The 16,600-nt window shown below is 43.5% G+C and overlaps 1 protein-coding gene across 2 annotated transcripts in view; it reads right to left on the bottom strand.

Annotated features, from left to right (window-relative positions):
- SLC22A23 (solute carrier family 22 member 23) overlaps nt 1-16,600 on the bottom strand; it is a 107,885-nt gene that overhangs the window by 32,105 nt on the left and 59,180 nt on the right. For both annotated transcript variants that reach the window (XM_058830400.1, XM_058830401.1), the window contains exon 4: nt 2,664-2,832. In XM_058830400.1, the coding sequence (XP_058686383.1) occupies nt 2,664-2,832 (169 nt within the window). The remainder of the gene's footprint in view (nt 1-2,663; nt 2,833-16,600) is intronic.

Here is a 16,600-nt window from a genome sequence, read left to right as displayed (position 1 = left end):
CCAGTTATTGCAACTTTGTGTCTTGGTGCAAGTAAGTCCTATCTAAGAGCACCAGAAAAAAAACAGCCACCTCTTCCCATTTCTTTCAGTTTTGGTTAGAGTGAAGCAGGAGTTTATTTCAAATTATTGATACCTTTACTGACATTCATGGCATCATCCTGTCTGGATCTTCCTTTGTTCAAGGGAGAAGAAATACGTTCTCTGTATAACTGGAGATCCTCTCCCCTTATGGCTCTGATACACACACGCACTTGAAAGGAGTCTAACTTTGATTAAATGATCTTTATACACCTGACACAAACCCTGTGCCCATGTCTGGCTTACATGGGTGCCTTTCTGCCCTTCCAGAATGACCCAAGAGCTCAGTAGGAGCATCTACTCCATGCTTTTTTATCCAAGCCCATCTGCCCATCCCTCCTGGACAAATCTGCTGCCTCTCCCTTTTCCCCCATCCACGCCCAGCTTCCCAATCCACTCAGTCATGCACCTCCTAGGGACTGTATGTCCTCCCATGTGCATGTGGCTGACAGAAGAGCAAAACCATGGGTGGGAAGAGGGCTAAGCCCTGTCCTGGAGGAGCAAACAGCACTCTCACAGCAGGAGATGGAAGTAAAGAGAGTACAGAGGAAGGAGGGAGCAGTAAAGGGGCTATTTGAAGCATCTGTTATTGGACTCACTGCTTTGGGTACATGATGAGGAATTAACAAGTAGTGCAGTTCTCCAGTTCTTTTATTACCAATCAGCTAGTTTCCTTCCTTTATCTGTAACACATGCTGTGGGTCCACATTCCATTTGGGAGGAAAGAAAGTGGTAATAAAATGGTAACACTTCCCAGAGAATATGCAACAGATGCAAAAAGCCTAAGAGAAAAGTACATACTGTACTGACAATATAATTAAAGAGGAATTCCAACCAAGGTTCATTTCTGCAAATTCAAAAACCTTGGGCAACAGAAATGCTGATCCTCTGGCTATTACCACTATTTATCAAGCTGCTGTGTTCCACAGTGTATAAGGGGGACTTATCAGCTTGGTTTGCCTGCCCTGCCCAGCTAAAAAAGCCACAGAGCTCTTGCAGTTTACAGAGTAATTTTTAGCATTTCCTGTCCCTTTCAATGTCACTCAGGAATGACCTCTCAACAGGAATGAGTGAGACCTTGCCAAAGCCACCTGGAAAACGTGGCCTCCACAAGACTGCTGAGGGATGCCTGTTCTCCATGCCATGTTCATTAGGCATCTCCATCCTACTGTACCGTCCTTTTGGACACAGATGTCTGTAGAAATTCTGTTTGATATTGTGTTTTATCCAGTAGTGGACATCAGGTATTTCAGCTGATGGGCATTACTACATGAAGGAGCAGACCAGCATGTACATAACATACAGCAGGTAAGGGAGGGAAGAACAGCATCATAGGTTAACAAAACCACTCTTTGTTATTTATCAAGATTAACACCTCCAAGATGAGGCTATTTAAATGTTGTATGTTGGAAAACAGGGGTAACCCCCTGCCTCTGCTGCCATTATCTTGCAAGGGACTCATAACTCTTCTGAGTGCACCTTTTGCCCAAGCTGTGGCAGGCATGTCTACCTTGGGAAAAACCAGTGAAATCCCCACTGAGGGTTACTACTGTCAACACAGGAGGGCTCTGTAAGAAATTAACACAAAAATATAACTGTTACATACTGTAACAACTTCTTACATGTTGTAACTTGTCAGGCATTACAGCCAAGCTCACCATGGTACCTAACAAGCTTGGTCCTGCACAGAGTAGTGGCCTTTTAACTCATTTTTCTCAGTGTACAATAACCCAGTATTTTAAACCTGTTGATGTTCTTATTGTTATGGTTTTGTACAACACTGCTCTCATAAGCCTCTGTTGTACTACGCTGCCACTGCGTGTCACTGTTAAGACAGAACAACAAAGGAAGGTTTTTTGAAATGCTTGTAATGTCACAGTGGGGACGGACCTGGCACTATTCCCAAGGTGAAAACCACCCTACTTGTCTCAGGACAGCCATACCAACACCACAGTGCCACAGGCAGAGAGGACTGGGACCAGTTGGGAGTGGGGAATTCCTTGTAGGAGCAATCCCGAGCCACTGCCTGGCACAGGCCAGCCACCCAGACTTCAGCATAGCTTGTGCTAATTTGGGCAAAATCAAGTCTAGCTCAGGGCTGACTACCTCATGCAGACAAAACATCCAAGTGTGCTTGTTCCAGGGCTGACAGATGTTATTTGTAACTTTTCTTGGATCAAAGAAACCAACAGTGTCCGTCCAAAACCACGACATAGGTATTAAGAGAAAATATAGCCATGCAGTCACAATCTGACAACAGCTAGGCTGGGATGCAGCCTCTCAAGAACTATTTTAGTCTTTAAAGGGGAAGTGACAGCCAGAATAATAACAAAATACAACTTCACCTCAGTGGAAAGGGAATTATCTCCCAAGTGCCCACTGTGTCGCAGGGTGTAGCATATGTCCATGCTACAGCAGATTATAAAGTTATTCTTTCTTATTTCAAAGTCAAGCCTTTGCACAAGATGAATGGAAGAACAAAGAGAAAGGCTCACATGTACTGTGAAGCACACACACTTCCTGACAGTGGAGCATCTCCCAGGCCTAACACCAGGAGCTCATTAGCAGGAGGAAGGAATACTTACACCCAGTAGAACAGCATCAGCAGGAAGGGACAGATGATGACTGCTTGGAGGACCTGCCAGTCCCTGCAGAGGGCAGCCAGCCCTGGCATGAGGAACTGCCCTGCCATCTCGATGAAGCTCGCCACCATGGTGATCATGAACCGGTGCCCGGGAGGACAGAGCTCTATCCCTGAAACACAGAGTACACAGACAGTCAGCCCCCACCAGCAAAGACACCCCCAGAGCATCTCTTAGAAACGTTAAGGGAGTTCATGTCCTTCAGCAACTTTGGTCAAAGCTATGCAGAATCAAATACATTTTGCTTCCTCCTATATTTAGGCTCTAGAGAAGCCCATTAACAGGTGTCCGTGGTGCAAACATTGCAACTTCCATATACCTGCTCTATCCTCATTGCCAGATTGCCTTCAGCCTCTGCCTAGAGAAGCATTTTGCTAAATCATAAGGTGTTTATTTTTAAAAGGAAATGTATAGTTAAACACAAGCCAAAGATCTTGGGTCATGCCTTTTTACACTTCTCAGAGACACCACCTGCCTTTCCAAACAGTTTGCTGGGAGGCAGAAGAGCACAGCTCTCAGCAGGATGCAGGCTCCCAGCTCAAATGGGATGCCACCTGCCCACAGCTTAATATGCTCCGACTCAGCCAATTCCAAGCTGGATTTTGCTGAGCATGTTGTTTCTGGGTTTGCTTTTCCCAATAGCTTATCTTGATCAACTTTCAAACAAGCCAACCTCCCATCTGTCTTATCCTGTCCTTCATCCTTCCTTTTGCTGTGGGGCAATTTATCAGGCAACTATCAATTCAAACAGTGACAATTCACGGTTTGGTTGCCTCAGCTGTCTTGTGACAAGTGAGTAGATAAAACTCAGTTCACTAGATCAAATGTTTCCTTAAACCCTGAATTCTGGCTGGTTTTGCTCAGTCAGAGCAGAAGATGAATTTATCAGAATCACAGCCTAACAACAAAATTTAAAAAAGTCACAGAAGAAATAGAAAACACAAAAACTGGACTGGCTTGTGGATTTTTTTTCACCAGTAAGATTGCAATAGAAGCCTCTATTTCATATTTCCTATTTGCCCACATTCACTTGCACAGACTAATACTTTAGCTCATAAACCTGCCACAAATGTTGTGTAGCACTCAATGGAACGCTGATACAGAAAGAGGCCAGTAAATATTTGTGATATGTTGCAATCAGCATTGTTGCTTTTCTATGGGGTGTTTCCTATGGTGGTTTTAAATTAGAATTTAATGGCTATTAAAATTCTAACTGAAAAGCTGCAAGAAAATAGGAAGAGATGACAGCTGCTCCTTCATTTACTCTCTAACCTGCAGTTTGCATTTATCACTGTGACACAGATTTAAACTAACTGACCATGAACTAGCTTGTAGATCAAATGTAGGATTAAACACCACAAGTTTTTCTCCCTTTATTTTCAGCCAATACAAAATTACCAATGGATTTTTGCCAGCACAAAAGGAAAATGTATCTGCTGTCAGGCAGCCCAAATTTTCATTAGCCTAACCACAAACACAGCAGCTTTGGAAACAAAAGGGGGAGAAAAAGCCCTCAAAGACTCTCACATGCCATAAAAGGCTTTTACATTTTAGTTTGGTAAACAGGATTAAAACACAGAGCTCCTTATGACATTAATATGATTTCATTCTTACTAATGAAGTATCCCAAGCCTAGGAATTTTTTTTTTGTTTTATGCAAAGAGGTCACTTCCGTTTTATTTCTCTAATCTCCAAATATGAAGTGCTTCTGTTTGTTTCTCTAAACCTTAAAGTCACAGTTACTCACACTCCAATATTCCTTCATTAAGTACAAGGTCGAGTTTTGTTGCTATAGAAACGGGAAGTCTGCATTAGATACGTAAGGCTTTGGCATTTTAATTGCATTGCTCAAGTTAGTATCAAGTAAATATAAAAATAACCAAGATACCAACTTTTATACAAAGTCAGGGAGAGGTGACCAAATAATAAAAGTGTATTTTATTAAGTCACTGGTGCACAGTAGAAAACTCCACATGCAGCAGTTACTCATTTCATAGAAAGGAAACAGCTTCAGAGATTGTTTACCCTCTATTTTCTTCTCTGGATTATCACATGCATATGATCAGTCTCTGCCCTTTCCTCTAAAAAAGCTGGAGATGACAAAAAAATAATCCCTGCTGTAGCTGGGTGAGCGTGACTTTCAAGCAACACCAGCAGCATATGAAATGCCACATCTCTGTTGAAATGTTTTACATATTAGGACAGCCTACTGACTTTCCAACATATCTGGCTTCAATTTTATATGATAAAAGATTCAGCACTGCAGTTTTTAGTAAGCATCTATCAGTCAACCCTTTCCCACCTCTGCAGCAAAGCCACCCGCCGCAGCAGCCTTGCCCCAGCAGCAGGAAAGGCACTGAGCTGATGCTCACACTGGGGCCTCCATGCACCCAGGCACCAGGCCTCTGAGGCTGCAGCAATTTCCACCCAGTTCACGTGACAAAACTACCGACTCAGACAAAATCACTACAAGACTGAGATGAGCTTTGCCCACCCATGGCAAATGAAGCAAGCAAGCTCCAGCTCCCCGAATCAATGAAAATGTTTCCATCTCAATTACCTGGTGGAGCATGGAGCAAACCCTCATCATACACACTACTCATGGAAATCCTCATCAATGCCAAAAACTCCCAGACACATCCATTTGCTCTTGGAAAATTTTGTGTGTGCAAGAAGATGCGCATGTAAAAGACTTTGCTTCTTTGCCCAGCACCTCTACTCCACGCAGCTCAGTCAGAGCAGCTGAAGTCTAATTTCCTTACGTCCCAGGCAAGTGATCATAGGGACAAGTTGAAACCTGCACGCAAATCCAACCTGCGGTACTCGGGCAGTGAAACCAGGCACGCTCAGGACACGTGGGACAGCCTCTCTCACAGTCAACAGGCACTCAGCAGCAGTGGACAAACAAGCTGGACCCAGACAACCCCTAAGGCAAAACTGCTCCGAACTGCTGTAAGCACAAGCCAGCCTGAGGGCAGCTGTCTTACCGCAGGGTAATCCAGACCTGGGTCCCACAGGCACAAGGCACTGAACACATGAGACTCCTTGCGCAGCATATTGCACCTCTGGCTGGGAAATGTGGAAACTGGGTCCTGGGGCTGGATATGTTACACCCACGAGCACTCAGGTTTGCTGAGGTGTGAGTGAGGGAGCTACTGAAGAACCTCTGCAGTGCCCTGGGGGCTCAGCCCCACTGCCTTGTCACTGCCCTGGGCATCAGCAAAGAGAGGCATGGTAAAACCACAAGTCAGACAGCAGGTTAGCCAATGCAAATATAGCAGAGGCACCGGTGACAAGAGGTACAAGGACTTTACATCAGAAAGGGCAAAATATCTTTTCTAACAGCTTCTCTCCCTGGCACTGGGATGGACAAACTGGGCTGCTATCCCTCACAACAGTTTTTCAGGCAACCTCTTCTGAAAAGATGTGAAAGTGAAATAAAATCATGTAAGTATGCCACAGCCTGACATCTGAAATGCTGTCCTCTCTCCTTTCCAACTGTTTGTCTCCCATCCTCTCCACCTGCAGCTGTGGAAGGAGCAGTCTATGAACATACAGTCATGAGACCGGGAAGAACTGCAGAGTTACCAGGTTAACATCAGCTTATGTAGCCATAGAACATGGCCCTGCATAGCCCACCTCTTCCAAATCCCACCTGGCAAGCTGTCTGTGCCATGGAGGGACTGAGAGACACATCCTGTCCTTTCTCACTTGATCTCACACTTGCACACTGGTAAGGATCTGTTTCAGATTTCAGAAACCTCGTTTGTCTTAAAAGACTGACATTTATTCTCAGAACATTTGCACAAGGATGAAAGGCAAATACTTCTATTTAAAAAAAATAAAGAAGTTAAGTCATTTGCAAATAGCATATCTAGAGGAAAAAGAGGCCACATTGCGCTGCTTGAACAACTCTCTAGCATTCACTCGCCCATCTCCAGACCCAAAATACAAAGAAATTCTTGCTCTGCAGTGCAAGTTTTAGCTAAAACCACAAGGTAGCAGCTTTTTGTGCCTTTCCAGTGTTCTCTCCCTGCCCAGTTTCCATCTGTGAACCACCAAGACTGTAATTATATAGGAGTATCCCTTGGGGAAAATGGCCAAGACAAAGCACTTGAAGTCTAGCCAACAGCATTCACACTGAAAAAAATACCCAAGATGACCGTCTGATTCTAGATTCACACTCAGAGTTGCACATTATATTAAAAAAAACCAAAAACAACACAAAACAAACAAGATCCCCCAGTTTCTGTCAGTTTTCCCTATATTACTGCATACCCAATACTCTTAATTCCTTCCTCTAAGCACCCCTCTGAGATGTTCCTCTGCTTCTAAAGAGAGGAAAAAACCTGAGGCTCAGGTGAAAAACACTCATAATTTGAGGAGAATTCTCTGGCAACATAGCTTTAGGTGTAAAATGTGGGACACCAGAAATTCCCAGTGGCAGAAATAACCCACAGCACCAAGGCTGTTTTTGCCTCAGCCCCAGCAGTTGCTCTGCTCAGCCAAAAGTCAAGCGCAGGATGTGACCTTGAGAAAGAATTTTGCATTTGGACTCTGTTTTTCATCAGAGCACAAAAGGAAAGAAAAAAAACCTCTAAGAGTATTTAGTTTCCCAAGCTGTTCAGCACCTCCAGCACGTCCCACCACCTCTGTGCTCCCTGAGGTCACCCTTTTGGCACGGTGAGCTCTGCCACCTCCGTCACAGTGATCTTGAAGACTGCTGGGAGGTGACCCTGTCCCTGCTGCTGCTGTGTTTCCTAATTCCCACCAAGCTGTCTCAAACCTCTGGGACCTTGTCTTCCTCCAACACTCTCTGTGGGATTTGCCCTCTGCTGTAAACAAATAATCTCACTGGATACTCCTACAATAACAAGGCCCCCAAGCTAGCTTTTGGCTAGCTGACCAGATAAAATTGCAGCAAAAAACCAACAATAACTCCCAGCAAATTTGCAGCTGGCTGCAAGGGGGACAGGAAAATAAAATCCAGCATATCTGCTTATATACACAAATTTCCCCTTGGTTACTAGACCCTACCCTTGGGCTACATAGACTTCTCAGCTCTCAATTAGCACACTTCTGATTCAGTTCTGGCTGAAATGTCCCAGGCTAAGCCAGCACTCATTCCTGCACGAATTTAGACAAGGAGTACATCATCTTGATTGCCTTTGCTGTCACCAGAAGGAAAGAAGCATCACATGTAAATACAGTTTGTTAGAGAACAGCAAATGAAGTAACTCATGGAAGTAAAGGTTATCACACACACTGCGGTGCACAAACAACCAACAATTGATGTAAGCCCAGGACAGAGACAGAGTGAAAGGGAAGGAAAAATCTAATTTCCTCTCTGGAGAAATCCAATCCACCTCCAAGAAAAGAGAACAGTAATAGACTGAACCTCCAGTGGCCGAATAATAGTATTATTTTTCCCCCAACAGCACATCAGGACAGAAGTTACTCTAGAATACACCTGCGAAGTGGCACAGGTGTTCCTTCAAAGGTACTTTTCTACACATCATCAATTTGGTGAGAGTTCTTTTAAACACATGCTGGCCCACCATTTAATTAACACATTTAATATGTGTCAAATCAGTCGCCTGAGCCCTGACATAAGCTGAGCTGACAGAGCCGTCAGGCTGGCACCAGGGCAGGCAGCCAGAATGACACCTCACCAGATGTGCAGCAGCACAGTTAATTTCTGACCTCAACAGATAGTCTGGATCTACTGGATGGAGCTATCCTGATAGGGAAATATTTAATCAGAATAGATTTCTTTCTTATCAAAACTAGATCAGATGATGATTTGGCACACAAAGACCAGGATAGTGCCAAAACTGATGCCAGGCAAAATTCCCTTTAGATACACTACGGAGCCTCACAGAGAGGCATAGCACGAAAAAAGTAAATATAGCTACACCTCTCATACAAAATCCAACTAAAACACAAGGTGCAGCCTTCCCTCTCTTTACTTTCCACATGCCTGACTTGCTCCTGTAAGGCACAAATCAGTAATACACCATCCTGATTTCAGGCCTGGTACTGCTCAGCTGCATCAGGGTATTTTAGGAGGAGCTCTCCTCTGAGGTGCAGTCTGCTGCTAACCCATAGGTGGAGGGTTTGGACCACAAGCACAGAGCCAGGTTAGATTCAATGTAAGGTGTTTACTCAATCCTCATTAACTTGGTTGCAGGAGCTGTGGACTTGCCAGGCACAATGTATATGCTGCAGAAGAGGGTGGGGCAAGGCTGACCTCGGCTCCTCCAGGCACAGAAGACACTGAGCAGAGGCTGCCTGACCAGTGTGTGGGATACAGAGGCGTCTGCAACCATGCCCTGGATGCAACCTGTCTCCCAAGGAGCATCACTGGCAGGGAAAGAAGCATGTGTCATTCCTCCATCCCATGGCATCTGTATTTGCCAAGTTTTACATTGCACAAGACAAGCAACATCTTACAAAACAGATGGCTGACTGCATAAGAAACCTTTAACACACCACACTGCCTGCCATTCACAAAGTAATAAACCCAAAGAAATGTTAAATCACATTTGAGGTACTGCAGTTGCCATCTATCCAAAGGAAAGCAGCAGCATCTCTGCAGCTCCCAGCTAACACTGACTTTTGGTGACAGTTCCTGTACGTGAATAACAGCATTATGAAACAGCACAAGGAGAATGCCCCTGGAAACCTAAACAGCAGGGACAAAGAGCATGAGAAATGGGTAGATAGAGAACACACTAATTTCAGTATAAAGATGACTTAATTTAAATGCAATTAAAAAGTGATTAAAAAGCTTTAGCATAACATATGTTTTTATATATGTTAATTGCCATCTATAAAAAAAATTCTCATCCATCTCCAGTCTAAAATTTCCTACCCCCTCTTGACATACTTTCCAAATCCATATAAATATTTTCTTATTTTTGCAAAATTGCACAGAATTATATGGGACTCTTTCTTGTTCCAAAAAGGAGACTTTCTCTAAAGGAAATACACACTTGGTCACAGCAATGCTTTGCAAACCTAACACCTCTGCTGTTCACAACAGCTGGCACCTTTTCTCTTAGCAGGATCTAAATCATTACTGACATCTTTTTGACAGGAGTGTATGAAAGGAGCTAAAACAAAAACTGATGTGAGATGTATCAGAGGAGCTCATTTTCTTTGATGCTTTAGTTGAAAGGGATCTGCATCTGTATTTGTTATCGAATTTTAAACAATATTGTAGCTACTTAAAATAAGAACAGAGAAGAAATTCAGTAGCTGTAAATCTGCACATCTCTTAATTTACCAACTGGAAAACAATATTCTAACAGCAGCTGTTTCAAAAGCTCAGTTTGCAACCTCCAGACTGATGATGGTCCTCAAAGAGGCAGGAACAAAGAAATAACAGCCTAACACCTTGTTTCAGGTCTATTAAACGCTTCCCAGCTCACTGAGACAGCAGAGCAGCCCCTCTCTCTGCAAGCACTGATCCCACGTGAGGTGCTCCTCCAAGGAGGATTTTTTTCACCATTACCATCATGCTGTTGGATGAGTGAATTGAAGCACTGAGCCCTGGATTTGAGCGCACTGTCAGCAGAACTGCATATTGCTAACAAGAATTTGACACGGGAGACTTGAGTTGATTGCAGCCTAGCTTATCAAACAGAAAAGACAAGCATGGAAGAAAATGAAATGGAGGATCAAGAAATGTACTTGGTACTTTTAAGGTCATAATAAAGCTTTGGCTGCCCTGCACCCCCCCCCTCAGATCAAAGACAGACAGCTTGTCTGAAGCACCTCACATCCAGAGGCACAACCCCCTGGAAAGTGCCTTGCTCCTTTCACTTGTGTCAACTTCATAACAAGCCTTCCGTGGGCTTACACACACAGTGTCTAAGCAAACATTGGGTGCTGTTTATTAAACTCTCACGAATACAGCTGTAACCCCACACACATGTGCATACATACAAACATACACACATGTTTATGGATATAACTGCTGATAGAACTGTAAAGGCCAAACCCCCTAGTTCCTTTTCTTCCCCTGATCCCCCTGTGATGTCAGAAGTAATCAGTGGAAATTAGGGTGATGTCCTGAATAACCCATCCCACCTCGGGGACCAGAATTGCTCAGGTGGCATCACCACATCTGAGAGAGGGCAGAACACCGCAGCGCTGGCTGAAAGCGCTCACTGAGGCCAGCAGAAGTGCAGGCGATTCAATCAAAAGCAATTAGCGAGCCTCTTTGCAAAAGCCTGTCACACATTTGGCCTCCAGGGCACCCTCATTTTTAAAGATTTATGCCACACACTCTGGATAGATATTTAATGAACACTGTGGAAGGGGAACTGCAGGGATGCAGAGCCAATGAGCTGCTATACTTTGGGTGCTTGAAGCAACACATGCATCCATTGGAGAAGAAGGTGCCATCAGACTAAGGGGTGACTTTTGCATTAATTCTCTCTCTCTCCAGGGTTCAGCATTAACCCTGACACCGGGGAAGGCAATGGCAGGCAGACAGAATTGGGATACCCACCCAACAGGAGAGAACCATGTCAAACACTGCATGCAACCACTGTGCCTGAATAAGAGCAGGCAGGACAGCCCCTGGCCAGATCTCCTCTAATTTTAAGCCCATGGGGGTACAAAAATAAAGATGAGGCTGTGGTAATGCATACATGGTGAGAAAACTTCTCCTGATATAAAAGCAGACAGTACACAGTTAGAAGTAGTACAGATACTGTTTTTCCTCTTCCATTTCCCAATGAGCTTTTATCTTCCAAGTAACATCCCCATAAGGAAAGAAAAATATATATTCTAGGGAAAAAAGAGGAAAGACCAGTGAAGATTTCCTTTTGGTCAACTGATTTTAAAGTGAAAAAGAGGTGACATCCAATCTTGGGAAAAAAACCTGCTTCCTGAATCAACAAACGTTCTATTTTTCATTCAAAATAAAGTTTTAACATTACAGGCATTTATTCCTTACACTAAATGTATGATCTCCATGCTGCAGAGAACACTTTCCACCACTCTGTGCACATGGAGTGCTCTGTACAGTGAGGTCTGCTCGTGGCTGGTTTGTGGGCAGTTCTACAGCAAAGAGTGTAATCCAATGGGCTCAGTGACCGTGCACAAATCTTATCAGGGAAAGAGCATTCCCTTTCTAGCCCTCTCCAAGCACATCTCTGTTTCAAACCAAGGGTAACACAGCAGGCTGGCACCTGTAGTTGCACACACAGGGAGGTGAGCACAGTGGAACATCCCTCATGTGCTGTTGTCACATACAACATAAAATGACCTTGTAATTGCCAAAGTTTAAATATTCCTTAAATTTCTTCCTTGCTATCTTTACAAATACCACACGTGAAAGCTTTTTGCCCATTAAGTACCAGAATTCTTTGATTTTGGTAAAATCTGATTAGATAGTGAAGGATAATAAAAAAGGAACTGGCATTACAATGCCTCCAGCATCTCATATTTCCATATAAATTGCTGTGCTAAGGATGTCTGTGCAATACCAAACCAGACCACCCAGAAACATCCACTGGGATTCAAAGTTTATCCAGAATCTACCCTGAAAAATGTGTGAGTTTATTCAAGAGTTTCTCACAGCCAAGATGAATATGTAGCTTCATCAGTTTCAAATACTAATATACCCCATTAAAACTGGAGTAAGAAATAAATGTTTTTGATGAATGGATGGAACACCTCCTATTGCTTTGCAATAGCTTTGGAAAAGAGAAACACAATGTTTCTTCACGTCTTCTTTCCATGGAAGCTGGCAAGTAGGCTGGGAATAGATGGATCTTCCTGAGTAGAAGCCATCCTCCCATGGGTATGTTCACTTTTCTGCAGTGAGAGAACTCTTTCAAGAAAACTCCTGGCACTTACAGAAGAGTTCAAATATGGCAACTTGCTGAGTTGTTCCAAATAAAACTAGAATGAATTGCTGAGCTAATTAATAGCCCAACATTAAAAGGAAACCAAGCTTCTTGGAAAGAATCCAGCTGCAATTCATGAAAGCGGATTTCACTTGTTTCGATTACAACAGCAGTAGACTTTGTACACATCACAGCTACAGCTAAAACTGTGAAGATATATACCCATACCCACACCTTAAGAAATGAATGACTGTTAATCTCCTCTTAGCAGTACCTAACTCTTTCTCTACATGATTTTCTGTTCCAAATGCTTCGCTGTACCTGTGATGGTACAAAGCCAAAGATAAGAGCTGTGGGTAGAGGTAATGCTGTCTAGGAGACCACCCAGCAGAGCCTGGCGTAGCCTTCACCTTGCCTAGGTACAGCCAAGCTGTACTCTTAAGGTCAGAGGATCTTGGGGAGGTTCCCTCTGCAGTAAGTTCTGCTACTGACTTTGAAATGCAGACTGCAAGCAGATTTTCCATTGTTTGTATTTTTGTTTGTGCATCAATACTTAGATTGCTTATAGCACATCCATGGCAACATGAATCTTATGTGTGGTTCCTTATGCAAGGGTTGCATCGTGTGTGGTGTTAGATCATCCCTGCTCAGGGAACAGTTGCAGGTACTTCAAAAACACCTCCTATATTTACCACCCTTTTGTAGCAAGAGAAAATGTTTAGAAAGTGGGAGAGTGAGAAAGAATGACAGAGGGAAGATTGCGACCATGGGAGGGGAGACAGATAATTAACAGAAGGATTGCCCCTGGCTCATCATATCAGATTTCCTTCCCACACTCAGCTTTGAATAAATCATTCCATTGCTCGACACAACAGAAATAATTCAGTTACTGTTTCCAAATTTTCCTTCGTGTCTTCTTGCAAAGCCAGCTAGTGGATAAAAAAGGGCTGAACTGGAAAAGTACAGGAGCTGAGAAACAATTTTTGAACTCAAACACCAGTTTACTTCCTAACCGCATTCAACCACATAAAGGAATGTGGTAAACTACATGAGAACTCCTATCCATGAGAAAAATGCTGAGAGATAGGAGGAAAAAAGCCTTTGTGGCTGATCCTGCCTTTCCTGGTGTGACAGTGGATCCTCAGCACCACCATGCAGGGCTCAGACACCGCCACCTCTCAGGGCAGGTCCCTGTACCTGCAGGCACAGAGCAAACCTGAACACACTGTGGGCATGTGCCCCTCCTGGCATAAGCAACACAGGAATGTCTTAGGGACCTGACTGTTTCCCGGATCAGGTAACCACACAGAACACCAAACACTCTCCACAACTCCAGGGCAGCACCAGGCACATGGCTCAGGGGCAAAGCATCCCCAGGAAAGGAGGGCAGAGCCCTTTGCCAGACCATTCACACCACAAACCTACAAACTACTTTCTCAAACACTTGTGGGAACAAGGAGGAACTGATTCCTGGCTACAAACTTATCTAACAAGTTGCAGAGTCCAATTAGAAAAGCCACCTTGTACCTTATATTCAGATTTTACCAAGCTACCAGCTAAAGAACCATATCCAAAAGGTATTCTGGGTTGCATAACTAAATCTGAAAGATTTGTTTTTGCTGAAACAAAGTCTGTGGACATATAATTTGAAAAATTAAAATCAATGTTCATTTACATTTGTATATGTTTACAGAAGCAGAGAAGATAAAAACTGCTCCCCTGTCTTGCTGAGTGATGTTTCTAATTAAAATTAGAATTTCTCCAGACCCCTAGAGAAGGCTGATACACAAGGCTGTCTGGCACTGGACAGTAAGCAGGTCTCTTTACACATCCGTGTCCACTTGCATGACATTTCCAGACACAGGGAAGGTTTAATTACTGTTTTCTCACCTAAAAACAAGGCCAGAGCTGGAGGAACTGAAAAACTTGGAATTCAGGCTGAGCACCTGGACTGCTCCAGGTGGCTCCTGAGGGCTTTGCATGGAGAAGCAATTTCCTTTAGCACTGCCTGCCTCAATGCAGAACACCAAATTTAAGCTCAGGTTTTTAAGAATAGGGTCCTTTGCTATTATCACTATTTGCTTATTTGCACAGCAATATGAGGCTCTATATGGCTATGCCACAATGAAGTGTAGAATTTAGAAATCAGAGCTGCAAAATTAACAATTACATAAAAATTCAGTTAAGCAATTTCTTCAGCTACTTCCTCACATTTAAAATTTAGCCAGATGTTTCACATGGAAGAAGGAATATGTTTTCTACCGAGAGTATGAATAGACAGAAGCAAACAAAAAAAAACCCACTTTTCTAAATAAACCGACTTCCTTTCCAGCTCTTGCCCAAAGGAGAGGAAATGTCAGGCATTCACAAAAGCTGGGTGACATAACACCCTGCCTTGCTCCAGATGAGTGAGGTGCCAGATATCTGCACCAGAAATCACAGATGTGGGAGCAGCCCAAGCCACACAGAACCTGTCCAGCTTTGTATACAATCTCAGCACAGTGCTGGAAGAGGGCACAGGTACCACCTTATCCCAGAGCAGCAAGTGGGGAAGGGTCCTGTCATTTTGCTCACTCTGCCTCTTGCACCCATTGTGCAGAACCAGTGCACTGGTGGTGAAATAAAAAATGACCTTTTCATGAAGAAAAAAATTGCAAAGCAGCTAATTAGCTTTTGCCCTCTGTTTCACTTTTCAGCAAGAGGCTTGCAGCTTCCAGGGCACTGAGATGTGCTGTCAGACAGTAAAGCTCTCTCACCTCCCTGCTTGTATCTTCCAGCATTCACTGCCCAAGGGTAAATTGCCAGTAAATACAGAGGATGGGTACTCCAACAACACAAAACCAGCCTTCAACAGTTTCACCACCAGTAATGAGTTTCCCCCACCCCAAAATTCAGACATCACACACCTGCAACCTTTGCCTACACAGAGTTATGTCGTTTGTATAACCTTCACCCTGAGGTGGTTTTTCTTTTAACCTGACCAGAAGTTGTTGATCAGATCACTTTGCACCTGACACTGTAGGACTATAAATAACACATCCACAACACAGCCTTCTGCTCACACACGTTTGATTAAAATAAAGTCAAGTAGAAGGCAGACCACCTTTGAAATGGGAACAAACGGATACAGAAGGGCTGAGGATTTGAAAGGCAGAATTTCTCAGCTAGTTACTGTCAGGCTGCCATCTCCACTGCTGTCCTGGTATCACCGGCAACATTTCTGCATAATCACATAAACAAAAATGAAAACAGAAAGAACATACTAATTTTTTGGGGAGTGTGGAATTGAGAACAACACATCAATATAATAACAGCAATACCAACACCAGCCAGGGACAACAGCCTTAATATATTCACTCGTGAGTGGCAGAAAGTGGTATGCAAGCCTCTAAAAGGAGAAGACAAACACTGATAAACAAAAATGGAACAAAGCAAATCATCAGCCTCTGCCTTGCCCCAGGCTGGCAGGGCAGCTCACTGGCAGGCTGGAGATGGCTGAGCCTTGTCAGTCGTGGCCTTCCTCCCTTTAAGGAACTCAATTTATAGTCAATTTCAGAATTCCAGATATGAGAAATTGGAGACACTGATAGGTTTTAATACTGACCCAGCTGACTGGCAAAGAATCATCTGCAAACAGCAAGGAAGATTAAGATCTGAAGTGTGGCAGCAACTTCATTTCCAAATCCTTCTGCTGCACAGGAAAACTCCCTGTGCATGTGCAGTTCACCACACAGAGGAGAGAGAGGAGCAAAAAATATCCAAGCTGTGTTCAAAGAAGGAAAAGTGTAGGCGTGCAGGGCTTGCACTGATTTATTACTGGCTTATCAGAAGCTAACATATAAAACCAGCTATAAAAGCAATAGATGTAAAATATTTTCTATTTTAAAAATCATTACACGCTCCTCCTTCCTAGAAGGTATGAAGACTCAGAGCTGATTTTTCAATTTGAACTAATGCCTGCACAAGCATAACAAAGAGGGAAAAATGTTGAGGAAGAAAAAAAAAAACCCAAACTCA

The sequence above is a fragment of the Poecile atricapillus genome, chromosome 2 (assembly GCF_030490865.1).
Source record: "Poecile atricapillus isolate bPoeAtr1 chromosome 2, bPoeAtr1.hap1, whole genome shotgun sequence".
Lineage (NCBI taxonomy): Eukaryota > Metazoa > Chordata > Aves > Passeriformes > Paridae > Poecile > Poecile atricapillus.
This window is presented reverse-complemented; position numbering and strand designations above follow the sequence as displayed.